We start from the raw sequence: 27,734 nt of genomic DNA, 5'->3' as shown, positions 1-27,734 counted from the left end.
ATCAGCACTGTGTGTGTGGAGTGATCAGCACTGTGTGTGTGGGGAGTGATCGGCACTGTGGGTGATCGGCACTGTGCGTGTGGAGTGATCAGCACTGTGTGTGTGGGGAGTGATCGGCACTGTGTGTGTGGACTGATCGGCACTGTGTGTGTGTGGAGTGATCAGCACTGTGCGTGTGGAGTGATCAGCACTGTGTGTGTGGAGTGATCAGCACTGTGTGTGTGGGGTGATCAGCACTGTGTGTGTGGAGTGATCAGCACTGTGTGTGTGGGGAGTGATCGGCACTGTGGGTGATCGGCACTGTGCGTGTGGGGTGATCGGCACTGTGCGTGTGGGGTGATCGGCACTGTGCGTGTGGGGTGATCGGCACTGTGCGTGTGGAGTGATCGGCACTGTGCGTGTGGAGTGATCGGCACTGTGCGTGTGGAGTGATCGGCACTGTGTGTGTGTGGTGATCAGCACTGTGCGTGTGGAGTGATCGGCACTGTGCGTGTGGAGTGATCAGCACTGTGTGTGTGGGGAGTGATCGGCACTGTGTGTGTGGAGTGATCGGCACTGTGTGTGTGTGGAGTGATCGGCACTGTGTGTGTGTGGAGTGATCGGCACTGTGTGTGTGGGGAGTGATCGGCACTGTGCGTGTGGGGGGTGATCAGCACTGTGTGTGTGGAGTGATCAGCACTCTGCGTGTGGGGAGTGATCGGCACTGTGCGTGTGGGGTGATCGGCACTGTGCGTGTGGAGTGATCGGCACTGTGCGTGTGGAGTGATCGGCACTGTGCGTGTGGGGTGATCGGCACTGTGCGTGTGGGGTGATCGGCACTGTGCGTGTGGAGTGATCGGCACTGTGCGTGTGGAGTGATCGGCACTGTGCGTGTGGGGTGATCGGCACTGTGCGTGTGGGGTGATCGGCACTGTGCATGTGGAGTGATCGGCACTGTGCGTGTGGGGAGTGATCGGCACTGTGCGTGTGGAGTGATCGGCACTGTGCGTGTGGAGTGATCGGCACTGTGCGTGTGGAGTGATCGGCACTGTGCGTGTGGAGTGATCGGCACTGTGCGTGTGGAGTGATCGGCACTGTGTGTGTGTGGAGTGATCAGCACTGTGTGTGTGGGGAGTGATCAGCACTGTGTGTGTGTGGTGATCAGCACTGTGTGTGTGGGGTGATCGGCACTGTGTGTGTGGAGTGATCGGCACTGTGTGTGTGGAGTGATCAGCACTGTGTGTGTGTGGTGATCAGCACTGTGTGTGTGGAGTGATCAGCACTGTGTGTGTGGGGAGTGATCGGCACTGTGTGTGTGGGGTGATCAGCACTGTGTGTGTGGAGTGATCAGCACTGTGTGTGTGGAGTGATCAGCACTGTGTGTGTGGGGTGATCAGCACTGTGTGTGTGGAGTGATCAGCACTGTGTGTGTGGGGTGATCAGCACTGTGTGTGTGGGGTGATCAGCACTGTGTGTGTGGAGTGATCAGCACTGTGTGTGTGGAGTGATCAGCACTGTGTGTGTGGGGAGTGATCGGCACTGTGGGTGATCGGCACTGTGCGTGTGGAGTGATCAGCACTGTGTGTGTGGAGTGATCGGCACTGTGTGTGTGGGGAGTGATCGGCACTGTGGGTGATCGGCACTGTGCGTGTGGAGTGATCAGCACTGTGTGTGTGGAGTGATCGGCACTGTGTGTGTGGAGTGATCAGCACTGTGTGTGTGGGGTGATCAGCACTGTGTGTGTGGAGTGATCAGCACTGTGTGTGTGGGGTGATCAGCACTGTGTGTGTGTGGGGTGATCGGCACTGTGTGTGGGGAGTGATCGGCACTGTGCGTGTGGAGTGATCGGCACTGTGCGTGTGGAGTGATCGGCACTGTGCGTGTGGAGTGATCGGCACTGTGCGTGTGGAGTGATCGGCACTGTGGGTGATCAGCACTGTGCGTGTGGAGTGATCAGCACTGTGTGTGTGGGGTGATCAGCACTGTGTGTGTGTGGTGATCAGCACTGTGCGTGTGGAGTGATCAGCACTGTGTGTGTGGAGTGATCCGCACTGTGTGTGTGGGGTGATCCGCACTGTGTGTGTGGGGTGATCGGCACTGTGTGTGTGGAGTGATCAGCACTGTGTGTGTGGAGTGATCAGCACTGTGTGTGTGGAGTGATCAGCACTGTGTGTGTGGGGAGTGATCGGCACTGTGTGTGTGGGGTGATCAGCACTGTGTGTGTGGAGTGATCAGCACTGTGTGTGTGGAGTGATCAGCACTGTGTGTGTGGGGTGATCAGCACTGTGTGTGTGGGGTGATCAGCACTGTGTGTGTGGAGTGATCAGCACTGTGTGTGTGGGGTGATCAGCACTGTGTGTGTGGAGTGATCAGCACTGTGTGTGTGGAGTGATCAGCACTGTGTGTGTGGGGAGTGATCGGCACTGTGGGTGATCGGCACTGTGCGTGTGGAGTGATCAGCACTGTGTGTGTGGAGTGATCGGCACTGTGTGTGTGGGGAGTGATCGGCACTGTGGGTGATCGGCACTGTGCGTGTGGAGTGATCAGCACTGTGTGTGTGGAGTGATCGGCACTGTGTGTGTGGAGTGATCAGCACTGTGTGTGTGGGGTGATCAGCACTGTGTGTGTGGAGTGATCAGCACTGTGTGTGTGGGGTGATCAGCACTGTGTGTGTGTGGGGTGATCGGCACTGTGTGTGGGGAGTGATCGGCACTGTGCGTGTGGGGTGATCGGCACTGTGTGTGTGGAGTGATCAGCACTGTGCGTGTGGGGAGTGATCAGCACTGTGTGTGTGGGGTGATCAGCACTGTGTGTGTGGAGTGATCAGCACTGTGTGTGTGGGGTGATCAGCACTGTGTGTGTGGAGTGATCAGCACTGTGTGTGTGGAGTGATCAGCACTGTGTGTGTGGAGTGATCAGCACTGTGTGTGTGGGGAGTGATCGGCACTGTGTGTGTGGGGTGATCGGCACTGTGTGTGTAGAGTGATCGGCACTGTGCGTGTGGAGTGATCGGCACTGTGCGTGATCAGCACTGTGCGTGTGGAGTGATCGGCACTGTGCGTGTGGAGTGATCGGCACTGTGCGTGGGGAGTGATCGGCACTGTGCGTGTGGGGTGATCGGCACTGTGTGTGTAGAGTGATCGGCACTGTGCGTGTGGAGTGATCGGCACTGTGCGTGATCAGCACTGTGCGTGTGGAGTGATCGGCACTGTGCGTGTGGAGTGATCGGCACTGTGCGTGTGGAGTGATCGGCACTGTGCGTGTGGAGTGATCGGCACTGTGGGTGATCAGCACTGTGCGTGTGGAGTGATCAGCACTGTGTGTGTGGAGTGATCAGCACTGTGTGTGTGGGGTGATCGGCACTGTGTGTGTGGAGTGATCAGCACTGTGTGTGTGTGGGGTGATCAGCACTGTGTGTGTGTGGGGTGATCAGCACTGTGTGTGTGGGGTGATCGGCACTGTGCGTGTGGAGTGATCGGCACTGTGTGTGTGGAGTGATCGGCACTGTGGGTGATCAGCACTGTGCGTGTGGAGTGATCAGCACTGTGTGTGTGGAGTGATCGGCACTGTGTGTGTGGAGTGATCGGCACTGTGGGTGATCAGCACTGTGCGTGTGGAGTGATCAGCACTGTGTGTGGGGAGTGATCGGCACTGTGCTTGTGGAGTGATCAGCACTGTGTGTGTGGAGTGATCGGCACTGTGGGTGATCAGCACTGTGCGTGTGGGGTGATCAGCACTGTGCGTGTGGGGTGATCGGCACTGTGCGTGTGGAGTGATCGGCACTGTGCGTGTGGAGTGATCGGCACTGTGCGTGTGGAGTGATCGGCACTGTGCGTGATCAGCACTGTGCGTGTGGAGTGATCGGCACTGTGCGTGTGGAGTGATCGGCACTGTGCGTGTGGAGTGATCGGCACTGTGCGTGTGGAGTGATCGGCACTGTGGGTGATCAGCACTGTGCGTGTGGAGTGATCAGCACTGTGTGTGTGGAGTGATCAGCACTGTGTGTGTGGAGTGATCAGCACTGTGTGTGTGTGGGGTGATCAGCACTGTGTGTGTGTGGGGTGATCAGCACTGTGTGTGTGGGGTGATCGGCACTGTGCGTGTGGAGTGATCGGCACTGTGCTTGTGGAGTGATCGGCACTGTGTGTGTGGAGTGATCGGCACTGTGGGTGATCAGCACTGTGCGTGTGGAGTGATCAGCACTGTGTGTGTGGAGTGATCGGCACTGTGTGTGTGGAGTGATCGGCACTGTGGGTGATCAGCACTGTGCGTGTGGAGTGATCAGCACTGTGTGTGGGGAGTGATCGGCACTGTGCGTGTGGAGTGATCAGCACTGTGTGTGGGGAGTGATCGGCACTGTGCTTGTGGAGTGATCAGCACTGTGTGTGTGGAGTGATCGGCACTGTGGGTGATCAGCACTGTGCGTGTGGAGTGATCAGCACTGTGTGTGTGGAGTGATCAGCACTGTGCGTGTGGAGTGATCAGCACTGTGTGTGTGGAGTGATCAGCACTGTGCGTGTGGAGTGATCAGCACTGTGCGTGTGGGGTGATCAGCACTGTGCGTGTGGAGTGATCAGCACTGTGCGTGTGGAGTGATCAGCACTGTGCGTGTGGAGTGATCAGCACTGTGTGTGTGGAGTGATCAGCACTGTGTGTGTGGAGTGATCGGCACTGTGGGTGATCAGCACTGTGCGTGTGGAGTGATCAGCACTGTGCGTGTGGAGTGATCAGCACTGTGTGTGTGGAGTGATCGGCACTGTGGGTGATCAGCACTGTGCGTGTGGAGCGATCAGCACTGTGTGTGCGGAGTGATCGGCACTGTGTGTGTGGAGTGATCAGCACTGTGTGTGTGGAGTGATCAGCACTGTGTGTGGGGAGTGATCGGCACTGTGTGTGTGTGGTGATCAGCACTGTGTGTGGAGTGATCAGCACTGTGTGTGTGGTGTGATCAGCACTGTGTGTGTGGGGTGATCAGCACTGTGTGTGTGGGGTGATCAGCACTGTGTGTGTGGGGTGATCAGCACTGTGTGTGTGTGGAGTGATCGGCACTGTGTGTGTGGAGTGATCGGCACTGTGTGTGTGGGGTGATCAGCACTGTGTGTGTGTGGAGTGATCGGCACTGTGTGTGTGGAGTGATCGGCACTGTGTGTGTGGAGTGATCGGCACTGTGTGTGTGGAGTGATCAGCACTGTGTGTGTGGAGTGATCAGCACTGTGTGTGTGGGGTGATCAGCACTGTGTGTGTGGAGTGATCGGCACTGTGTGTGTGGAGTGATCAGCACTGTGTGTGTAGGGTGATCGGCACTGTGTGTGTGGAGTGATCAGCACTGTGTGTGTAGGGTGATCAGCACTGTGTGTGGAGTGATCAGCACTGTGTGTGTGGAGTGATCAGCAGTGTGTGTGTGGAGTGATCGGCACTGTGTGTGTGGGGAGTGATCAGCACTGTGTGTGTGGGGTGATCGGCACTGTGTGTGTGGTGATCAGCACTGTGTGTGTGGAGTGATCAGCACTGTGTGTGTGGGGTGATCAGCACTGTGTGTGTGTGGTGATCAGCACTGTGTGTGTGGAGTGATCAGCACTGTGTGTGTGGGGTGATCAGCACTGTGTGTGTGGGGTGATCAGCACTGTGTGTGTGGAGTGATCAGCACTGTGTGTGTGGGGTGATCAGCACTGTGTGTGTGTGGTGATCGGCACTGTGTGTGTGGGGTGATCAGCACTGTGTGTGTGTGGTGATCAGCACTGTGTGTGTGGAGTGATCAGCACTGTGTGTGTGGGGTGATCAGCACTGTGTGTGTGTGGTGATCGGCACTGTGTGTGTGGGGTGATCGGCACTGTGTGTGTGGGGTGATCAGCACTGTGTGTGTGTGGTGATCAGCACTGTGTGTGTGGAGTGATCAGCACTGTGTGTGTGGGGTGATCAGCACTGTGTGTGTGGAGTGATCAGCACTGTGTGTGTGGAGTGATCAGCACTGTGTGTGTGGGGTGATCAGCACTGTGTGTGTGTGGTGATCGGCACTGTGTGTGTGGAGTGATCGGCACTGTGTGTGTGGAGTGATCAGCACTGTGTGTGTGTGGGGTGATCGGCACTGTGTGTGTGGGGTGATCGGCACTGTGTGTGTGTGTGGTGATCAGCACTGTGTGTGTGGAGTGATCAGCACTGTGTGTGTGTGTGATCAGCACTGTGTGTGTGTGGAGTGATCAGCACTGTGTGTGTGGGGTGATCAGCACTGTGTGTGTGTGGAGTGATCAGCACTGTGCGTGTGGAGTGATCGGCACTGTGCGTGTGGAGTGATCAGCACTGTGCGTGTGGAGTGATCAGCACTGTGTGTGTGTGGAGTGATCGGCACTGTGCGTGTGGAGTGATCAGCACTGTGCGTGTGGGGTGATCAGCACTGTGCGTGTGGGGTGATCAGCACTGTGTGTGTGTGTGATCAGCACTGTGTGTGTGTGGGGTGATCAGCACTGTGTGTGTGGAGTGATCGGCACTGTGTGTGTGTGGAGTGATCAGCACTGTGTGTGTGGAGTGATCGGCACTGTGTGTGTGGAGTGATCGGCACTGTGTGTGTGTGTGGTGATCAGCACTGTGTGTGTGGAGTGATCAGCACTGTGTGTGTGTGGTGATCAGCACTGTGTGTGTGTGTGGTGATCAGCACTGTGTGTGTGTGGAGTGATCGGCACTGTGTGTGTGGAGTGATCAGCACTGTGTGTGTGGAGTGATCAGCACTGTGTGTGTGGGGTGATCGGCACTGTGTGTGTGGAGTGATCGGCACTGTGTGTGTGGGGTGATCGGCACTGTGTGTGTGGAGTGATCGGCACTGTGTGTGTGGGGTGATCGGCACTGTGTGTGTGGAGTGATCGGCACTGTGTGTGTGGGGTGATCGGCACTGTGTGTGTGGAGTGATCGGCACTGTGTGTGTGGAGTGATCGGCACTGTGTGTGTTGGGTGATCGGCACTGTGTGTGTGTGGGGTGATCGGCACTGTGTGTGTGGAGTGATCAGCACTGTGTGTGTGGGGTGATCGGCACTGTGTGTGTGGAGTGATCGGCACTGTGTGTGTGGAGTGATCAGCACTGTGTGTGTGGAGTGATCGGCACTGTGTGTGTGGGGTGATCGGCACTGTGTGTGTGGAGTGATCAGCACTGTGTGTGTGGAGTGATCGGCACTGTGTGTGTGGGGTGATCGGCACTGTGTGTGTGGAGTGATCGGCACTGTGTGTGTGGAGTGATCGGCACTGTGTGTGTGGGGTGATCAGCACTGTGTGTGTGGGGTGATCAGCACTGTGTGTGTGGAGTGATCAGCACTGTGTGTGTGGGGTGATCAGCACTGTGTGTGTGTGGGGTGATCGGCACTGTGTGTGGGGAGTGATCGGCACTGTGCGTGTGGGGTGATCGGCACTGTGTGTGTGGGGTGATCAGCACTGTGTGTGTGGAGTGATCAGCACTGTGCGTGTGGGGAGTGATCAGCACTGTGTGTGTGGGGTGATCAGCACTGTGTGTGTGGAGTGATCAGCACTGTGTGTGTGGAGTGATCAGCACTGTGTGTGTGGGGAGTGATCGGCACTGTGGGTGATCGGCACTGTGTGTGTAGAGTGATCGGCACTGTGCGTGTGGAGTGATCGGCACTGTGCGTGATCAGCACTGTGCGTGTGGAGTGATCGGCACTGTGCGTGTGGAGTGATCGGCACTGTGCGTGTGGAGTGATCGGCACTGTGCGTGTGGAGTGATCGGCACTGTGGGTGATCAGCACTGTGCGTGTGGAGTGATCAGCACTGTGTGTGTGGAGTGATCAGCACTGTGTGTGTGGGGTGATCGGCACTGTGTGTGTGGAGTGATCAGCACTGTGTGTGTGTGGGGTGATCAGCACTGTGTGTGTGTGGGGTGATCAGCACTGTGTGTGTGGGGTGATCGGCACTGTGCGTGTGGAGTGATCGGCACTGTGCTTGTGGAGTGATCAGCACTGTGTGTGTGGAGTGATCGGCACTGTGGGTGATCAGCACTGTGCGTGTGGAGTGATCAGCACTGTGTGTGTGGAGTGATCGGCACTGTGTGTGTGGAGTGATCGGCACTGTGGGTGATCAGCACTGTGCGTGTGGAGTGATCAGCACTGTGTGTGGGGAGTGATCGGCACTGTGCTTGTGGAGTGATCAGCACTGTGTGTGTGGAGTGATCGGCACTGTGGGTGATCAGCACTGTGCGTGTGGGGTGATCAGCACTGTGCGTGTGGGGTGATCGGCACTGTGCGTGTGGAGTGATCGGCACTGTGCGTGTGGAGTGATCGGCACTGTGCGTGTGGAGTGATCGGCACTGTGCGTGATCAGCACTGTGCGTGTGGAGTGATCGGCACTGTGCGTGTGGAGTGATCGGCACTGTGCGTGTGGAGTGATCGGCACTGTGCGTGTGGAGTGATCGGCACTGTGGGTGATCAGCACTGTGCGTGTGGAGTGATCAGCACTGTGTGTGTGGAGTGATCAGCACTGTGTGTGTGGAGTGATCAGCACTGTGTGTGTGTGGGGTGATCAGCACTGTGTGTGTGTGGGGTGATCAGCACTGTGTGTGTGGGGTGATCGGCACTGTGCGTGTGGAGTGATCGGCACTGTGCTTGTGGAGTGATCGGCACTGTGTGTGTGGAGTGATCGGCACTGTGGGTGATCAGCACTGTGCGTGTGGAGTGATCAGCACTGTGTGTGTGGAGTGATCGGCACTGTGTGTGTGGAGTGATCGGCACTGTGGGTGATCAGCACTGTGCGTGTGGAGTGATCAGCACTGTGTGTGGGGAGTGATCGGCACTGTGCGTGTGGAGTGATCAGCACTGTGTGTGGGGAGTGATCGGCACTGTGCTTGTGGAGTGATCAGCACTGTGTGTGTGGAGTGATCGGCACTGTGGGTGATCAGCACTGTGCGTGTGGAGTGATCAGCACTGTGTGTGTGGGGTGATCAGCACTGTGCGTGTGGAGTGATCGGCACTGTGGGTGATCAGCACTGTGTGTGTGGAGTGATCAGCACTGTGCGTGTGGAGTGATCAGCACTGTGTGTGTGGGGTGATCAGCACTGTGTGTGTGGGGTGATCAGCACTGTGCGTGTGGAGTGATCAGCACTGTGCGTGTGGAGTGATCAGCACTGTGTGTGTGGAGTGATCGGCACTGTGGGTGATCAGCACTGTGCGTGTGGAGTGATCAGCACTGTGTGTGCGGAGTGATCGGCACTGTGTGTGTGGAGTGATCAGCACTGTGTGTGTGGAGTGATCAGCACTGTGTGTGGGGAGTGATCGGCACTGTGTGTGTGTGGTGATCAGCACTGTGTGTGGAGTGATCAGCACTGTGTGTGTGGGGTGATCAGCACTGTGTGTGTGGGGTGATCAGCACTGTGTGTGTGGGGTGATCAGCACTGTGTGTGTGGGGTGATCAGCACTGTGTGTGTGGGGTGATCAGCACTGTGTGTGTGTGGAGTGATCGGCACTGTGTGTGTGGAGTGATCGGCACTGTGTGTGTGGGGTGATCAGCACTGTGTGTGTGTGGAGTGATCGGCACTGTGTGTGTGGAGTGATCCGCACTGTGTGTGTGGAGTGATCGGCACTGTGTGTGTGGAGTGATCGGCACTGTGTGTGTGGAGTGATCGGCACTGTGTGTGTGGAGTGATCAGCACTGTGTGTGTGGAGTGATCAGCACTGTGTGTGTGGGGTGATCAGCACTGTGTGTGTGGAGTGATCGGCACTGTGTGTGTGGAGTGATCAGCACTGTGTGTGTAGGGTGATCGGCACTGTGTGTGTGGAGTGATCAGCACTGTGTGTGTAGGGTGATCGGCACTGTGTGTGGAGTGATCAGCACTGTGTGTGTGGAGTGATCAGCAGTGTGTGTGTGGAGTGATCGGCACTGTGTGTGTGGGGAGTGATCAGCACTGTGTGTGTGGGGTGATCGGCACTGTGTGTGTGGTGATCAGCACTGTGTGTGTGGAGTGATCAGCACTGTGTGTGTGGGGTGATCAGCACTGTGTGTGTGTGGTGATCAGCACTGTGTGTGGAGTGATCAGCACTGTGTGTGTGGAGTGATCAGCAGTGTGTGTGTGGAGTGATCGGCACTGTGTGTGTGGGGAGTGATCAGCACTGTGTGTGTGGGGTGATCGGCACTGTGTGTGTGGTGATCAGCACTGTGTGTGTGGAGTGATCAGCACTGTGTGTGTGGGGTGATCAGCACTGTGTGTGTGTGGTGATCAGCACTGTGTGTGTGGAGTGATCAGCACTGTGTGTGTGGGGTGATCAGCACTGTGTGTGTGGGGTGATCGGCACTGTGTGTGTGGAGTGATCAGCACTGTGCGTGTGGGGAGTGATCAGCACTGTGTGTGTGGGGTGATCAGCACTGTGTGTGTGGAGTGATCAGCACTGTGTGTGTGGGGTGATCAGCACTGTGTGTGTGGAGTGATCAGCACTGTGTGTGTGGAGTGATCAGCACTGTGTGTGTGGGGAGTGATCGGCACTGTGGGTGATCGGCACTGTGTGTGTAGAGTGATCGGCACTGTGCGTGTGGAGTGATCGGCACTGTGCGTGATCAGCACTGTGCGTGTGGAGTGATCGGCACTGTGCGTGTGGAGTGATCGGCACTGTGCGTGTGGAGTGATCGGCACTGTGCGTGTGGAGTGATCGGCACTGTGGGTGATCAGCACTGTGCGTGTGGAGTGATCAGCACTGTGTGTGTGGAGTGATCAGCACTGTGTGTGTGGGGTGATCGGCACTGTGTGTGTGGAGTGATCAGCACTGTGTGTGTGTGGGGTGATCAGCACTGTGTGTGTGTGGGGTGATCAGCACTGTGTGTGTGGGGTGATCGGCACTGTGCGTGTGGAGTGATCGGCACTGTGCTTGTGGAGTGATCAGCACTGTGTGTGTGGAGTGATCGGCACTGTGGGTGATCAGCACTGTGCGTGTGGAGTGATCAGCACTGTGTGTGTGGAGTGATCGGCACTGTGTGTGTGGAGTGATCGGCACTGTGGGTGATCAGCACTGTGCGTGTGGAGTGATCAGCACTGTGTGTGGGGAGTGATCGGCACTGTGCTTGTGGAGTGATCAGCACTGTGTGTGTGGAGTGATCGGCACTGTGGGTGATCAGCACTGTGCGTGTGGGGTGATCAGCACTGTGCGTGTGGGGTGATCGGCACTGTGCGTGTGGAGTGATCGGCACTGTGCGTGTGGAGTGATCGGCACTGTGCGTGTGGAGTGATCGGCACTGTGCGTGATCAGCACTGTGCGTGTGGAGTGATCGGCACTGTGCGTGTGGAGTGATCGGCACTGTGCGTGTGGAGTGATCGGCACTGTGCGTGTGGAGTGATCGGCACTGTGGGTGATCAGCACTGTGCGTGTGGAGTGATCAGCACTGTGTGTGTGGAGTGATCAGCACTGTGTGTGTGGAGTGATCAGCACTGTGTGTGTGTGGGGTGATCAGCACTGTGTGTGTGTGGGGTGATCAGCACTGTGTGTGTGGGGTGATCGGCACTGTGCGTGTGGAGTGATCGGCACTGTGCTTGTGGAGTGATCGGCACTGTGTGTGTGGAGTGATCGGCACTGTGGGTGATCAGCACTGTGCGTGTGGAGTGATCAGCACTGTGTGTGTGGAGTGATCGGCACTGTGTGTGTGGAGTGATCGGCACTGTGGGTGATCAGCACTGTGCGTGTGGAGTGATCAGCACTGTGTGTGGGGAGTGATCGGCACTGTGCGTGTGGAGTGATCAGCACTGTGTGTGGGGAGTGATCGGCACTGTGCTTGTGGAGTGATCAGCACTGTGTGTGTGGAGTGATCGGCACTGTGGGTGATCAGCACTGTGCGTGTGGAGTGATCAGCACTGTGTGTGTGGGGTGATCAGCACTGTGCGTGTGGAGTGATCGGCACTGTGGGTGATCAGCACTGTGTGTGTGGAGTGATCAGCACTGTGCGTGTGGAGTGATCAGCACTGTGTGTGTGGGGTGATCAGCACTGTGTGTGTGGGGTGATCAGCACTGTGCGTGTGGAGTGATCAGCACTGTGCGTGTGGAGTGATCAGCACTGTGTGTGTGGAGTGATCGGCACTGTGGGTGATCAGCACTGTGCGTGTGGAGTGATCAGCACTGTGTGTGCGGAGTGATCGGCACTGTGTGTGTGGAGTGATCAGCACTGTGTGTGTGGAGTGATCAGCACTGTGTGTGGGGAGTGATCGGCACTGTGTGTGTGTGGTGATCAGCACTGTGTGTGGAGTGATCAGCACTGTGTGTGTGGGGTGATCAGCACTGTGTGTGTGGGGTGATCAGCACTGTGTGTGTGGGGTGATCAGCACTGTGTGTGTGGGGTGATCAGCACTGTGTGTGTGGGGTGATCAGCACTGTGTGTGTGTGGAGTGATCGGCACTGTGTGTGTGGAGTGATCGGCACTGTGTGTGTGGGGTGATCAGCACTGTGTGTGTGTGGAGTGATCGGCACTGTGTGTGTGGAGTGATCCGCACTGTGTGTGTGGAGTGATCGGCACTGTGTGTGTGGAGTGATCGGCACTGTGTGTGTGGAGTGATCGGCACTGTGTGTGTGGAGTGATCAGCACTGTGTGTGTGGAGTGATCAGCACTGTGTGTGTGGGGTGATCAGCACTGTGTGTGTGGAGTGATCGGCACTGTGTGTGTGGAGTGATCAGCACTGTGTGTGTAGGGTGATCGGCACTGTGTGTGTGGAGTGATCAGCACTGTGTGTGTAGGGTGATCGGCACTGTGTGTGGAGTGATCAGCACTGTGTGTGTGGAGTGATCAGCAGTGTGTGTGTGGAGTGATCGGCACTGTGTGTGTGGGGAGTGATCAGCACTGTGTGTGTGGGGTGATCGGCACTGTGTGTGTGGTGATCAGCACTGTGTGTGTGGAGTGATCAGCACTGTGTGTGTGGGGTGATCAGCACTGTGTGTGTGTGGTGATCAGCACTGTGTGTGTGGAGTGATCAGCACTGTGTGTGTGGGGTGATCAGCACTGTGTGTGTGGGGTGATCAGCACTGTGTGTGTGGAGTGATCAGCACTGTGTGTGTGGGGTGATCAGCACTGTGTGTGTGTGGTGATCGGCACTGTGTGTGTGTGGTGATCAGCACTGTGTGTGTGGAGTGATCAGCACTGTGTGTGTGGGGTGATCAGCACTGTGTGTGTGTGGTGATCGGCACTGTGTGTGTGGGGTGATCGGCACTGTGTGTGTGGGGTGATCAGCACTGTGTGTGTGTGGTGATCAGCACTGTGTGTGTGGGGTGATCAGCACTGTGTGTGTGGAGTGATCAGCACTGTGTGTGTGGAGTGATCAGCACTGTGTGTGTGGGGTGATCAGCACTGTGTGTGTGTGGTGATCGGCACTGTGTGTGTGGAGTGATCGGCACTGTGTGTGTGGAGTGATCAGCACTGTGTGTGTGTGGGGTGATCGGCACTGTGTGTGTGGGGTGATCGGCACTGTGTGTGTGTGTGGTGATCAGCACTGTGTGTGTGGAGTGATCAGCACTGTGTGTGTGTGTGATCAGCACTGTGTGTGTGTGGAGTGATCAGCACTGTGTGTGTGGGGTGATCAGCACTGTGTGTGTGTGGAGTGATCAGCACTGTGCGTGTGGAGTGATCGGCACTGTGCGTGTGGAGTGATCAGCACTGTGCGTGTGGAGTGATCAGCACTGTGTGTGTGTGGAGTGATCGGCACTGTGCGTGTGGAGTGATCAGCACTGTGCGTGTGGGGTGATCAGCACTGTGCGTGTGGGGTGATCAGCACTGTGTGTGTGTGTGATCAGCACTGTGTGTGTGTGGGGTGATCAGCACTGTGTGTGTGGAGTGATCGGCACTGTGTGTGTGTGGAGTGATCAGCACTGTGTGTGTGGAGTGATCGGCACTGTGTGTGTGGAGTGATCGGCACTGTGTGTGTGTGTGGTGATCAGCACTGTGTGTGTGGAGTGATCAGCACTGTGTGTGTGTGGTGATCAGCACTGTGTGTGTGTGTGGTGATCAGCACTGTGTGTGTGTGGAGTGATCGGCACTGTGTGTGTGGAGTGATCGGCACTGTGTGTGTGGAGTGATCAGCACTGTGTGTGTGGGGTGATCGGCACTGTGTGTGTGGAGTGATCGGCACTGTGTGTGTGGGGTGATCGGCACTGTGTGTGTGGAGTGATCGGCACTGTGTGTGTGGGGTGATCAGCACTGTGTGTGTGGAGTGATCAGCACTGTGTGTGGAGTGATCAGCACTGTGTGTGTGGGGTGATCAGCACTGTGTGTGTGGAGTGATCAGCACTGTGTGTGTGGAGTGATCAGCACTGTGTGTGTGGAGTGATCGGCACTGTGTGTGTTGGGTGATCGGCACTGTGTGTGTGTGGGGTGATCGGCACTGTGTGTGTGGAGTGATCAGCACTGTGTGTGTGGGGTGATCAGCACTGTGTGTGTGGGGTGATCGGCACTGTGTGTGTGGAGTGATCGGCACTGTGTGTGTGGAGTGATCGGCACTGTGTGTGTGGAGTGATCGGCACTGTGTGTGTGTGGGGTGATCAGCACTGTGTGTGTGGAGTGATCGGCACTGTGTGTGTGGGGTGATCGGCACTGTGTGTGTGTGGAGTGATCGGCACTGTGTGTGTGGAGTGATCGGCACTGTGTGTGTGGAGTGATCGGCACTGTGTGTGTGGAGTGATCGGCACTGTGTGTGTGGGGTGATCGGCACTGTGTGTGTGTGGTGATCAGCACTGTGTGTGTGGAGTGATCAGCACTGTGTGTGTGGAGTGATCAGCACTGTGTGTGTGGAGTGATCGGCACTGTGTGTGTGGAGTGATCGGCACTGTGTGTGTGGGGTGATCAGCACTGTGTGTGTGTGGAGTGATCAGCACTGTGTGTGTGGAGTGATCGGCACTGTGTGTGTGGGGTGATCAGCACTGTGTGTGTGTGGTGATCAGCACTGTGTGTGTGGAGTGATCGGCACTGTGTGTGTGGAGTGATCGGCACTGTGTGTGTGGAGTGATCGGCACTGTGTGTGTGGGGTGATCGGCACTGTGTGTGTGGGGTGATCAGCACTGTGTGTGTGTGGTGATCAGCACTGTGTGTGTGGAGTGATCGGCACTGTGTGTGTGTGGTGATCGGCACTGTGTGTGTGGGGAGTGATCGGCACTGTGTGTGTGGGGTGATCGGCACTGTGTGTGGAGTGATCAGCACTGTGTGTGTGGGGTGATCGGCACTGTGTGTGGAGTGATCAGCACTGTGTGTGTGTGGAGTGATCAGCACTGTGTGTGTGGGGTGATCGGCACTGTGTGTGTGGGGTGATCGGCATTGTGTGTGTGTGGAGTGATCAGCACTGTGTGTGTGGGGTGATCGGCATTGTGTGTGTGTGGAGTGATCAGCACTGTGTGTGTGGGGTGATCAGCACTGTGTGTGTGGGGTGATCGGCACTGTGTGTGGAGTGATCAGCACTGTGTGTGTGTGGAGTGATCAGCACTGTGTGTGTGTGGAGTGATCAGCACTGTGTGTGTGTGGAGTGATCAGCACTGTGTGTGTGGGGTGATCAGCACTGTGTGTGTGTTGAGTGATCAGCACTGTGTGTGTGGGGTGATCAGCACTGTGTGTGTGGGGTGATCAGCACTGTGTGTGTGGAGTGATCAGCACTGTGTGTGTGGGGTGATCAGCACTGTGTGTGTGGGGTGATCAGCACTGTGTGTGTGGGGTGATCAGCACTGTGTGTGTGGAGTGATCAGCACTGTGTGTGTGGGGTGATCAGCACTGTGTGTGTGGGGTGATCAGCACTGTGTGTGTGGGGTGATCAGCACTGTGCGTGTGGAGTGATCAGCACTGTGTGTGTGGGGTGATCAGCACTGTGTGTGTGGGGTGATCAGCACTGTGTGTGTGGGGTGATCAGCACTGTGTGTGTGGAGTGATCAGCACTGTGTGTGTGGGGTGATCAGCACTGTGTGTGTGGGGTGATCAGCACTGTGTGTGTGGGGTGATCAGCACTGTGTGTGTGGAGTGATCAGCACTGTGTGTGTGTGGGGTGATCAGCACTGTGTGTGTGGAGTGATCAGCACTGTGTGTGTGGAGTGATCAGCACTGTGTGTGTGTGGGGTGATCAGCACTGTGTGTGTGGAGTGATCAGCACTGTGTGTGTGGAGTGATCAGCACTGTGTGTGTGTGGGGTGATCAGCACTGTGTGTGTGGAGTGATCAGCACTGTGTGTGTGTGGAGTGATCAGCACTGTGTGTGTGTGGGGTGATCAGCACTGTGTGTGGAGTCCCGGGACTCGGCCCCTTCCTCTGATCATGATCTGCCACGTGTCGTTGGTGAGCCCTGAGTAACCCTCCTTTCCATAGTTGACAGTGAATCACCAGGTGACCACAGTGATGGATGTTTGGTGGTGGTTGCTTCTGTCGGCAGTCTTGGATTGGGTAATGTGGTATCGTGCATGGTTTCTGTTGGCCTGCATCTCCTCACGTAGACTAGCAGCACTAACTCGATTAATGTTGGATCATTAATGTCTAATGACGTGTCGCGTGTGTATTACAGAGCATCCCAGGAAATCACCTTCTGGATTACGGCTCTACAGCTGCCACCATTTCCTCATTCATCTTCCCTCTTCGCTTGTTGTCGTCAGAGGTAGGAATTAGAATCACCTTTTGCTTAATGGTTGACTTTGAGTTTGAGTCACCTGCTTTAACTACACACAGTAACCAACACTGAAACAATACTGAGGAATTGTCAGGCACTGACATCAGTCCGTCACAGATTGTTGATCCAGCTCTCAGTCCCTTCTGAAGAGTGAATGATGCTGTAGTTTTGAGGTGATGCACTATATAGTGGATGGCCCGTATTTGTGTGCTGCAAGTATCTGCCTTAGGCCTTGTATCATTGTCACAGTACACACACGCACAGTCCGATTGTATGTCCTTCAATCAGTAGGTGTTTGTTTAGTGTGATGTGAATTGAAATTTTATTAAAGCATTTTGTACTGGGAAATGTGCCTGCTCACTTCATCCGACAGGCCTACGTAAATATCCCTGCCTCCAAGACGTGGCCTCTTGTAGATCCATCTTCCATCTGTCTGACTGTACCTACATTCATGAACTGCCGCAGTCCCTGCCATTGGGCATTACAGCAGTGAAAGGAACACTCTTACACATAATTTTTCACATACCATGCACTGTTTTACATTAAAAATGATCCTAACGTCCAGGTACACGTAATATGCAAGTACAAGTAATGTGCTAGTTTTTACATTGTGATTTTTACATAAAATAGTCTTTTTCCATTATTCTTCTTAGCAGATTAGTGTCATTATAGAGGCTGAGCAACTCTATAATGTGCTCGTGTGTGCACACTCCGTCCACTTGTAAAGCTAGCAGACATTGCCCTTCATACCGTGACACACGAGTGTACATTGAACATCATCCAGCGGTGCTCTCTAGGGTTTGTTTCACTTATGAAAAGACCCCAGCCTTTGTGCCCAGGCATCTTGTCTTTCATTCTTGCAGTCGAGGACTGTGATATTGTCCTAATGCATGTGAAGAATAAACTAGTGAAGAAATGACCCATCCTCTGTACATTCTTCCTCATTCTCTCATTGAAGCTTATTGTCCTTTGATACCATCCTGCTGTCTTGCTTCTCTCTCTGTCTCTCTCTCTCTGTGTGTGTCTCTCTCTGTCTCTTTCTATCTGTCTCTCTCTCTCTCTGTCTCTTTCTATCTGTCTCTCTCTCTGTCTCTGTCTCTCTCACTCTGTGTCTCTCTCTGTCTTTCTCTCTCTCTCTCTGTCTCTCTTTCTTTCTCTCTCTCTCTGTGTCTCTCTCTCTGTCTCTCTCTCTCTCTATCTCTCTCTCTGTCTCTCTCTGTCTCTGTCTCTCTCTGTCTCTCTCTCTCACTCTGTGTCTCTCTCTCTCTGTCTCTCTCTCTCTCTATCTCTCTCTCTGTCTCTCTCTGTTTCTCTCTCTTGATATTTAATATCTCCCTCTCCTCTAAGACCCTCCTTAAAACCCACCTCTTTGACCAAGCTTTTAGTCGCCCCTCCTAATATCCCCTTCTTTGGCTCAGTGTCAGTTTTTGTCTGATTACACTCCCACAAAGTGCCTTGGGATGTTTTCCCACATTAAAGCCGCTGTATGTCGTTTATCCTGTAGGCTGTCTCTGTCGCAAGTAACTACCAGCGCCGGCAGTGTAGGAATGTTACAGGAAGGATTAGATCATTCCCATTAGTGCAGCTTTTCAAAACACGTTAATCTATTATCAGGTATGTCATTTGACGGGAGGGGGAAGGAGTGAAACAGCCTGCCTGTTGGGCAAGAGGGTTAAAATAGCCTGTTCCTGAGACAAGGGAGTAGAAGATTCATCCATGAGGATAATGCTTGTGTTTCTAACCTGTCACACCTCACCGGCATCCTCATCCTCATCCAAATTTCTGGACCAATCATCTGACTGCCCCTGGGCTGTAATCCTCATTGGCCGGTTCAGAGCACAAGAAGAGCTGCAGTTCCCTGGCCACTGTGCCCAGAGATTCTTAAACTGGTAATTGGTTGGGAGACGGGAGAGAGAGTACAGATAAAAGGAAACATTCTCTGACTGGCAGGATGTCCCCCAGGGATCTGTACTGGGGCATCAGCTTTTCACAATATTTATCAATGACTTAGATGAAGGAATAGAGAGCCATATATCTAAGTTTGCTGATGACACGAAGCTCAGTGGCACAGTAAATAGTGTAGATGGGAGCAGGAAGTTGCAAAGGGACATTGTTAGATTAAGTGAGTGGGCAAAACTGTGGCAGATGGAGTTCACTGTGGGGAAAGTGTGAGGCCATCCACTTTAAACCTAAGATGGATTGATCAGAGTATTTTCTAAATGGTGAGAAGCCAGGAATAGTGACTGAGCAGAGAGATTTCGGGGTCAAAGTACAGAAATCACTAAAAGTTAATGGACAGGTACAAAAAATAATTTAAAAGGGCTAATGGAATGTTGGCCTTTATCTCGAGAGGGCTGGAATACAAAGGGGAGGCAGTGATGTTCCAGCTGTACAGAGCTCGGGTTAATCCCCATCTGGAGACTGTGTTCAGTTCTGGGCACCGCACCTCAGGAAGGATAGATTGGCCTCAGAGGGGGTGCAGTGCAGATTCACCAGAATGATAGCGGGGATTAAAGGGTTAAATTCTGAGGCCAGGTTGCAGAGACTGGGCTTGTATTCCCTCGAGTGTAGAAGGTGGAGGAGTGATCTAACTGAGGGGTTTAAAATGATAGAAGGGATTCAATCGGGTAGATAGAGAGAAACTATTTCCTCTGGTAGGGGAGTCCAGAAGAAGGGGAAATAAAAAAATTAGAGCACGGCCATTTAGGAGTGAAATCAGGAAACATTTCTCATAAAATCGAATTGAAATCTGGAACTCGGTCCCCTGAAAGCCTGTGGATGCTGGGGCCAGTGCAAATTTTCAAGACTGAGATTGATTGATTTTTATTAGGTAAGGGGTATGGGGCAAAGCGAGTGAATGGAGTCGAAGTACAGATCAGCCATGATCGAATTGAATAACGTAATAGGCTTGAGGGACTGAATGGCCTCATCCTGTTCATAGAATCATTGAAAGGTTACAGCACAAAAGGAGGCCATTTGGCCCATCGAGTCCGTGCCGGCTCTCTGTAAGAGCAATCCAGCTAGTCCCATTCCCCCGCCCTTTCCCCGTAGCCCTGCAAATGTTTTCATTTCAAGTACTTATCCAGTTCCCTTTTGAAGGCCATGATTGAATCTGCCTCCACCACCCCCTCGGGCCGTGCATTCCAGATCCTAACCACTCACTGTGTAAAAAGGTTTTTCCTCATGTCACCTTTGATTCTTTTACCAATCACCTTAAATCTATGTCCTCTGGTCCTCGATCCTTCCACCAATGGGAGCAGTTTCTCTCTATCTACTCTGTCTAGACCCTTCATGATTTTGAACACCTCGATCAAATCTCCTCGCAACCGTCTCTGTTCCAAGGAGAACAATCCCAGCTTCTCCAGTCTATCCATGTAACTAAAGTCCCTCATCCCTGGAATCATTCTAGTAAATCTCTTCTGCACCCTCTCTAAGGCCTTCACATCTTTCCTAAAGTGCGGTGCCCAGAACTGGACACAATACTCCAGTTGTGGCCAAACCAGTGTTTTATAAAGGTTCATCATAACTTCCTTGCTTTTGTACTCTATGCTTCTATTTATAAAGCCCAGGATCCCATATGCTTTTTCAACCACATTCTCAACCTGTCCTGCCACCTTCAACGATTTGTGTACATATACCTCCAGATCTCTCTGTTCCTGTACACCTTTAGACTTGTGCCCTCTAGTTTATATTGCCTCTCCTCGTTCTTCCTACCGAAATGCATCACACTGCACTTCTCTGCATTAAATTTCATCTGCCACGTGTCCGCCCATTCCACCAGCCTGTCTATATCCTCTTGAAGTCTATCACTATCTTCATCACTGTTCACTACACTTCCAAGTTTTGTGTCATCTGCAAATTTTGAAATTGTGCCCTGTACACCCAAGTCCAAGTCATTAATACATATCAAGAAAAGCAGTGATCCCAGCACCGACCCCTGGGGAACACCACTGTACACCTCCCTCCAGTCCGAAAAACAACCGTTCACCACTACTCTCTGTTTCCTGTCACTTAGCCAATTTTGTATCCATGCTGCCAGTGCCCCCTTTATTCCATGGGCTTCAACTTTGCTGACAAGCCTATTATGCGGCACTTCCTATGTTACAGGCTCGAGGGGCTGAATGGCCTCCTCCTGTTCCTGTGTAACAGGCTCGAGGGGCTGAATGGCCTCCTCCTGTTCCTGTGTAACAGGCTCGAGGGGCTGAATGGTCTCCTCCTGTTCCTGTGTTCCCTTTCCCACTCACTCTCCAACTATGCACGCTACCCTGTCTGACTGTGAACTTTTTATTTTTTCTTCAGTTGTGTGCAGCATTTAAAAGTCTTGCATCATTTGTTGTTTGGTTTGTGGTTGTGGAGGAGTGTTGCCAGCAGATTGAGTGACGAGGTGCTCTGGAATCAGACCTGGGCCCTGCCAGTTGGACCTGCAGACTGGGTTGTAAATCATGTGATACTGTGATGGTTGGGACTGCACCTGGGCTATTAATAGAGGCTGCTGCAGCTGCTGGGTGCAGTCAGTGTCCCTCTAATGCCTGCTTTGTTTTCTTCACGTCCCACAGCGACTAGCCAGCAAGGCAGAGGAGGGAATCTGCAGTTCCATAATCTTAAACGAAGCAGCACTGTGAAGAGAAGCCCAGAGGACCGGCCGAGTCGTGGATCGAGCCAGGGCCGCTGAGCCAGCACCGTGAGCCTCACCTGCAAGGTCGTCAGGGACTGCTTTATATCTGCACATTTTCCTTGGAACTGATTTGCCAAAGCCTAATATTTTGAATATATATCATGATCACTACTCTTGCAGGAAATGTTGATGCGTTTTCTAACTGTGCTCCTCCTCATAATCACTCCATCTGCATTAACTAAGTCCGTCCAGCTCCAGGACAGCACTCCCATAATAAAACTCAGGTGGTGCTGCTCTTTTCCTATTCTGGGTATCAATAAAATCTCTCATCTTCTGAGGGCAATGTGCAGGCACACAGAGCAGGGGTGCTGTGCATCTACAGTGAGAGTAGGGGGCTCAGTCAGATGTTTTTGGAATGCTCCCTTAGCAGGTGGAACTAGACAGCACAACACTGACAGGTTTACAGGGACCTTGCACAGCAGGACAAAACACACCTGCAGGATTCTGAACTCCACAGAAAGAACAAACTGGTACCTGCTGCTGCCTGTAGCCCGAGTCTGGGTGTACAGCACCTGCTGCCTGTAGCCCGAGTCTGGGTATACAGCACCTGCTGCCTGTATCCCGAGTCTGGGTGTACAGCACCTGCTGCCTGTATCTCGAGTCTGGGTGTACAGCACCTGCTGCCTGTAGCCCGACTCTGGGTGTACAGCACCTGCTGCCTGTAGCCCGTGTCTGGGTGTACAGCACCCGCTGCCTGTATCCCGAGTCTGGTTGTACAGCTACTGCTGCCTGTAGCCCGTGTCTGGGTATACAGCACCCGCTGCCTGTATCCCGAGTCTGGTTGTACAGCTACTGCTGCCTGTAGCCCGTGTCTGGGTATACAGCACCCGCTGCCTGTATCCCGAGTCTGGTTGTACAGCTACTGCTGCCTGTAGCCCGTGTCTGGGTATACAGCACCTGCTGCCTGTAGCCCGAGTCTGGGTGTACAGCACCTGCTGCCTGTAGCCCGAGTCTGGGTGTACAGCACCTGCTGCCTGTATCCCGAGTCTGGTTGTACAGCTACTGCTGCCAGTAGCCCGAATCTGTGTGCAGCAGCAATGAAGAGCAAGTCTTTATGCTATTTGAGCTGCCTGTATCAAAGGAATTGATAGGGTAGATGGAGAGAAACCTTTTCCGCTGCTGGGGGAGTCTGGGACAAGTGGACAGAACCTTAAAATTAGAGCCAGTCCTTTCAGGAGTGAGATTAGAAAACATTTCTACACTCAAAGGGTGGTAGAAGTTTGGAACTCTCTTCCGCAAACGGCAATTGATACTAGCTCAATTGCTAAATTTAAATCTGAGATGGATAGCTTTTTGGCAACCAAAGGTATTAAGGGATATGGGCCAAAGGCAGGTATATGGAGTTAGATCACAGATCAGCCACGATCTTATCAAATGGCGGAGCAGGCACGAGGGACTGAATGGCCTCCTCCTGTTCCTATGTTCTTCACTCGAAGGGTGGAACTCCCTCCCACAGAAAGCACTCGATGCTCAATTAATAATTTTAAATCTGAGATCGATAGATTTTTGCTGGCCAAGGGATTAAAGGGATATGGAGTCAAGGCGAGTGGATGGAGTTAGGTCACAGATCAGCCATGATCTCATTGAATGGCAGAACAGGCTCGAGGGGCTGAATGGCCTCCTCCTGTTCCTTCGTACAGTACCTACTGCCTGTAGCCCAAGCCTGGGTGTACAGAACCTGCTGCCTGTATCAGAGTCTGGGTGTACAGAACCTGCTGCCTGTATCAGAGTCTGGGTGTACAGAACCTGCTGCCTGTATCAGAGTCTGGGTGTACAGAACCTGCTGCCTGTATCAGAGTCTGGGTGTACAGAACCTGCTGCCTGTATCAGAGTCTGGGTGTACAGCAGCAATGAAGAGTGAGTCTGTAAGCTGTCTGCACTGTCCCTGTGCGGAGCATATCCAGTGATTCAGTGTAGCCTCATCATCGTTGTACCCTTAAAAAAATATAAAGCCTACTGAGTGAGGACAGTGAGAGCACTGGATGATTTCATGTCTTGACCCAAACCTCTTGCTGCTCTGAACTCTTCACGTTTTTGTATAGCTGCATCTGCTTCAGCCCATGAATGAGCAGAGTTTGATACATGAAAATGGTGTCACATGATCCCCCGTGACTTGTGATCATTGTTTGTTTACAGGCCTGTATATACAGATCACGTTCCCCTTTGCTGCATCCAAGAGCCCTCTTGGACAGATCTGAGGGTTCTGGCCATCCCTTGTAGGTTCGATGTTAGTCAGCCCCCTCCATTAGGCCCACCGACATTCTAATTCCCAGCAATACCAACAGAGATTTTATTCACATTGGGAAAATAGCAGCACAAATTGTCAGATCAGCTAATGATATTTCAAATTGAAAGAATGGAGGTGGGGTTCAGAATTATAAATAAAATCTCAGCAATAAATGCTAAAATGTGATTGATTTGTTTGTGTTTCATTACATTATCTTGTAATGAGCACTGGCTCCAGGAGTGTTTGAATGGGCTGAACAGTCTGTAGTCCAGATTACCACCTCCTTTGGTACAATGTGCTCTTTACACAAACTGTATCTCAACCCAACTACAGAACCAGAGAAGTTTACACCAGAGAGAGAGGCCATTCAGCCCATCGTGTCCATGTTGAGCAATCCAAAACTAATCTCACAACGGCTTAATCGTGTAGTGCCAATTGTAACAGAAAAAGGATTTGCTTATAAGGGGTAGTTCAGCGGGTTTCCCCGTGCGATCGGTGGGTGGGGGTCCCCGTGCGTTCGGCGGGTGGGGGAGACCCCGTGCGTTCGGTGGGAGACCCCGTGCGTTCGGCGGGTGGGAGACCCCGTGCGTTCGGTGGGTGGGGGAGACCCCGTGCGATCGGCGGGTGGGGGAGACCCCGTGCGTTCGGTGGGAGACCCCGTGCGTTCGGCGGGTGGGAGACCCCGTGCGTTCGGTGGGTGGGGGAGACCCCGTGCGATCGGTGGGTGGGGGAGACCCCGTGCGTTCGGTGGGTGGGAGACCCCGTGCGTTCGGTGGGTGGGGGAGACCCCGTGCGTTCGGCGGGTGGGAGACCCCGTGCGTTCGGTGGGTGGGGGAGTCCCCGTGCGTTCGGTGGGTGGGAGACCCCGTGCGTTCGGTGGGTGGGAGACCCCGTGCGTTCAGCGGGTGGGAGACCCCGTGCGTTCGGCGGGTGTGGGAGACCCCGTGCGTTCGGCGGGTGGGGGAGTCCCCGTGCGTTCGGCGGGTGGGAGACCCCGTGCGTTCGGCGGGTGGGGGAGTCCCCGTGCGTTCGGCGGGTGGGGGAGTCCCCGTGCGTTCGGCGGGTGGGAGACCCCGTGCGTTCGGCGGGTGGGGGTCCCCGTGCGTTCGGTGGGTGGGGGTCCCCGTGCGTTCGGCGGGTGGGAGACCCCGTGCGTTCGGTGGGTGGGGGTCATCAGCCTGCTTCTTCTTGGAAGACCTCGCTGTGCTCAAGTGACGTCTCGCTGCTCCTCTATCCTGATTGCTGATCGCCATTTGCTTTCAATTTCCTAACGGTGTTTTTTTGTGAGAATGTCGGTCTCCTCAGCCATGGGTTTGAAAAGGACCACGATTGTTGACTTGTACAGAGGAAACTGCAGAAGGGACGGCCGTTCCCTCGAGACCTGCCCAAAAGACCGTTTCGAATGAGTCTTGCCCTCAACACTCTTATTTAAATGTTGCCATTTTTGTGTTTGCTTCTCTCGATTGTTTTGCCATAATGTGTTTAAAGGTTGAATTCTGATGACCGTGTGTGTGTGTGTGTGAGAGAGAGGTGTGTGTGTGTGTGTGTGAGGGGTGTGTGTGTGAGAGGGGTGTGTGTGTGTGTGAGAGGGGTGTGTGTGTGTGTGAGAGGGGTGTGTGTGTGAGAGGGGTGTGTGTGTGTGAGAGAGGGGTGTGTGTGTGTGTGAGAGAGGGGTGTGTGTGTGTGAGAGGGGTGTGTGTGTGTGAGAGAGGGGTGTGTGTGTGTGTGAGAGAGGGGTGTGTGTGTGTGAGAGGGGTGTGTGTGTGTGAGAGAGGGGTGTGTGTGTGTGTGAGAGAGGGGTGTGTGTGTGTGTGAGAGAGGGGTGTGTGTGTGAGAGGGGTGTGTGTGTGTGTGAGAGGGGTGTGTGTGTGTGAGAGAGGGGTGTGTGTGTGAGAGGGGTGTGTGTGTGTGAGAGAGGGGTGTGTGTGTGTGAGAGAGGGGTGTGTGTGTGTGTGAGAGGGGTGTGTGTGTGTGTGTGAGGGGTGTGTGTGTGAGAGGGGTGTGTGTGTGTGTGAGAGAGGGGTGTGTGTGTGTGTGTGAGGGGTGTGTGTGTGTGTGTGAGGGGTGTGTGTGTGAGAGGGGTGTGTGTGTGTGTGTGAGGGGTGTGTGTGTGTGTGAGAGGGGTGTGTGTGTGTGTGAGAGAGGTGTGTGTGTGTGTGTGTGGAGGGTGTGTGTGTGTGTGTGTGAGAGGGGTGTGTGTGTGTGTGTGTGTGTGTGAGAGGGGTGTGTGTGTGTGTGTGTGTGTGAGAGGTGTGTGTGTGTGTGTGGAGGTGTCCCTGTCCCTGTCCCTGACTACAGGGGAATTACAGTCATTAACACCGTGCACTGTAGCTGACTAAATATTCGCAAACAGCCACAGAAATGGATTGCTGGAATGTTAAAATGAAACCTGGCTGACATCACTTTGAGTTTGGTGAATCGTGTATTGGAGCAGCTGCTGTGATCATGAACGGGTAATCGGCCAGCATTAACAGGACTTGAACTGCTGACACTGCCATCCTGTGGCAGTTAAAATGTGATGACGTTCAACACAAACTCCCAACAATAAAACTCCAAAAAGCTTTTGGAAAAACGTGTATTCCAGGACTGGCATTTGTTGTGAGCTGGATGTCTGAGCCCTGCTCTCTCTACAGTTGGACTGAGAGCAGCAACTTTTCCCATTCACTCCAAGAGGGATTGTGTTAACCCTTTGTAGTCCCATCGCGAGGTACATTCTGGAGCCGCTCAGTGGCAGAGTGACAGGGTGTTAATAAGTACTCTGTCTTTGACAGGTCAATGAGGTGAGAAGACCCAGCCAGTTACCACAACTGTGCAACTAATAGTAAAGAGTAATGTGCCTGCACTGGCCCTCAGAGGGCATGCTGTACTTTTGATGCTCCCGATCACTGAGGCCTGGTATCCAATCCCTGTCTGGCCCCTGCCTGAATACAGTCTGTTATAAAAGGTCTTTCACTCCACTCCTGACTTACCAGGCCAGCTGTCCAACTGGTTCACTAATGTTCTTCAGGGAAGGAGACCTGAGTCCTTACCCGGTCCGACCTATATGTGACTCCAGTCCACACACCAACCTGGTTGACTGTTAGCTGCCCTCTGAAGTGTTAGTCACCTCCCTCAGATTAATAATTTGGGTAAATCCATGGCCAAATTGGAGATGGTGTGTTGGAAGAAGCCGGTTAAATGGGACTCAGTGCTTCAACCAAATGTTACACAGACAGCAGGATTCATTTCCCACTTGTATCTACCCGTAGATTGCCTGGGGAAGTACATCCAATACCAACCCTCAGGACCGGCAACATCTGGGAGCCGATACAACACTGGGGGGCAACATCTGGGAGCCGATACAACACTGGGGACCGGCAACATCTGGGAGCCAACACCAGCACTTTGTGCCGATACAAAACTAAATCAAGACCACATTTTTGGTCCTTTATTTGTTCTCTCAATTTAAAGAAAATTTCTGCAACAAAGTGACGGCTCCGTTAATTTTCAGCAACTTGTGGTAATACCAGTATCCGAGTGTCAGGCCCCGGGGTTTCACCTCAGCCTCTGGACAAGACCTGAAATCAGCGGTTCCACTGCCAGCAGTGCCGGGAAACGGAGCAGGAAAACAGCCAGTCACGGACCCGGCCACCGCGGACCTCCTGAACTGCTAGCGGACAGGGGCCCTGTGGAGGGGGAGGGTTTACTCTCACTCGCCCCAGATCAGAGGGTCCGGGCACAGCTTCGACAGGCTGCACCGGAGCTGAATTTCCTTCCCTCCCTCCCCAGACCGTGGTAACCCGATTACCGCATCCAAAATCACTCTGCCCAGCTCGGGGGACAGTTGTCAGGGTCACATAGACAGACAGTCCTCGGACTCCAACTCACCTTCCCCTTCCCCCTCCCCCGCTCTCCCTCTCCCGCTCCCTGTTGCACTCACTCTCCCTCAGTCCCCCTCCCACTCAACCTCCCTCACTCGCTCCCAGTCCCGCTCCTACTCCCCCTCCCGACTCCCTCTCCCCCTGTCCCTCTCCCCCTCCCCCAGTCCCCCTCCCCCTGTCCCTCTCCCCCTCCCCCAGTCCCCCTCCCTCTCCCAGTCACTCTCCCCTTCCCAGTCCCCCTCACCCTCTTCCAGTCCCTCCCCCACAAAAGGGAATATGAAGAGGTTTGGAAAGATGTCAAAAAAAACAATTAGTAAAGCAACAGGGAACCACAAAATTAAATTATCAACAAATATAAAAAGAAACAGGAAAGTATTTTACAAAAACAGAAATCAGGATAGGGATA

General features: G+C 53.7%; 1 protein-coding gene across 1 annotated transcript in view; it reads left to right on the top strand.

The window, feature by feature from the left end:
- The window catches only part of LOC137326807 (heme transporter FLVCR2-like), a 172,940-nt gene extending 146,900 nt beyond the window's left edge, over window positions 1-26,040 (top strand). The window contains exons 10-11 of the mRNA XM_067992201.1: window positions 16,465-16,554; window positions 21,123-26,040. Of these exons, the coding sequence (XP_067848302.1) occupies window positions 16,465-16,554; window positions 21,123-21,188 (156 nt within the window). The 3' untranslated portion in view covers window positions 21,189-26,040. The remainder of the gene's footprint in view (window positions 1-16,464; window positions 16,555-21,122) is intronic.
- The last annotated feature ends 1,694 nt before the right edge of the window (window positions 26,041-27,734 follow it).

The sequence above is a fragment of the Heptranchias perlo genome, chromosome 10 (genome assembly GCF_035084215.1).
Source record: "Heptranchias perlo isolate sHepPer1 chromosome 10, sHepPer1.hap1, whole genome shotgun sequence".
In the NCBI taxonomy this organism is placed as follows: Eukaryota; Metazoa; Chordata; class Chondrichthyes; order Hexanchiformes; family Hexanchidae; genus Heptranchias; species Heptranchias perlo.
This window is presented reverse-complemented; position numbering and strand designations above follow the sequence as displayed.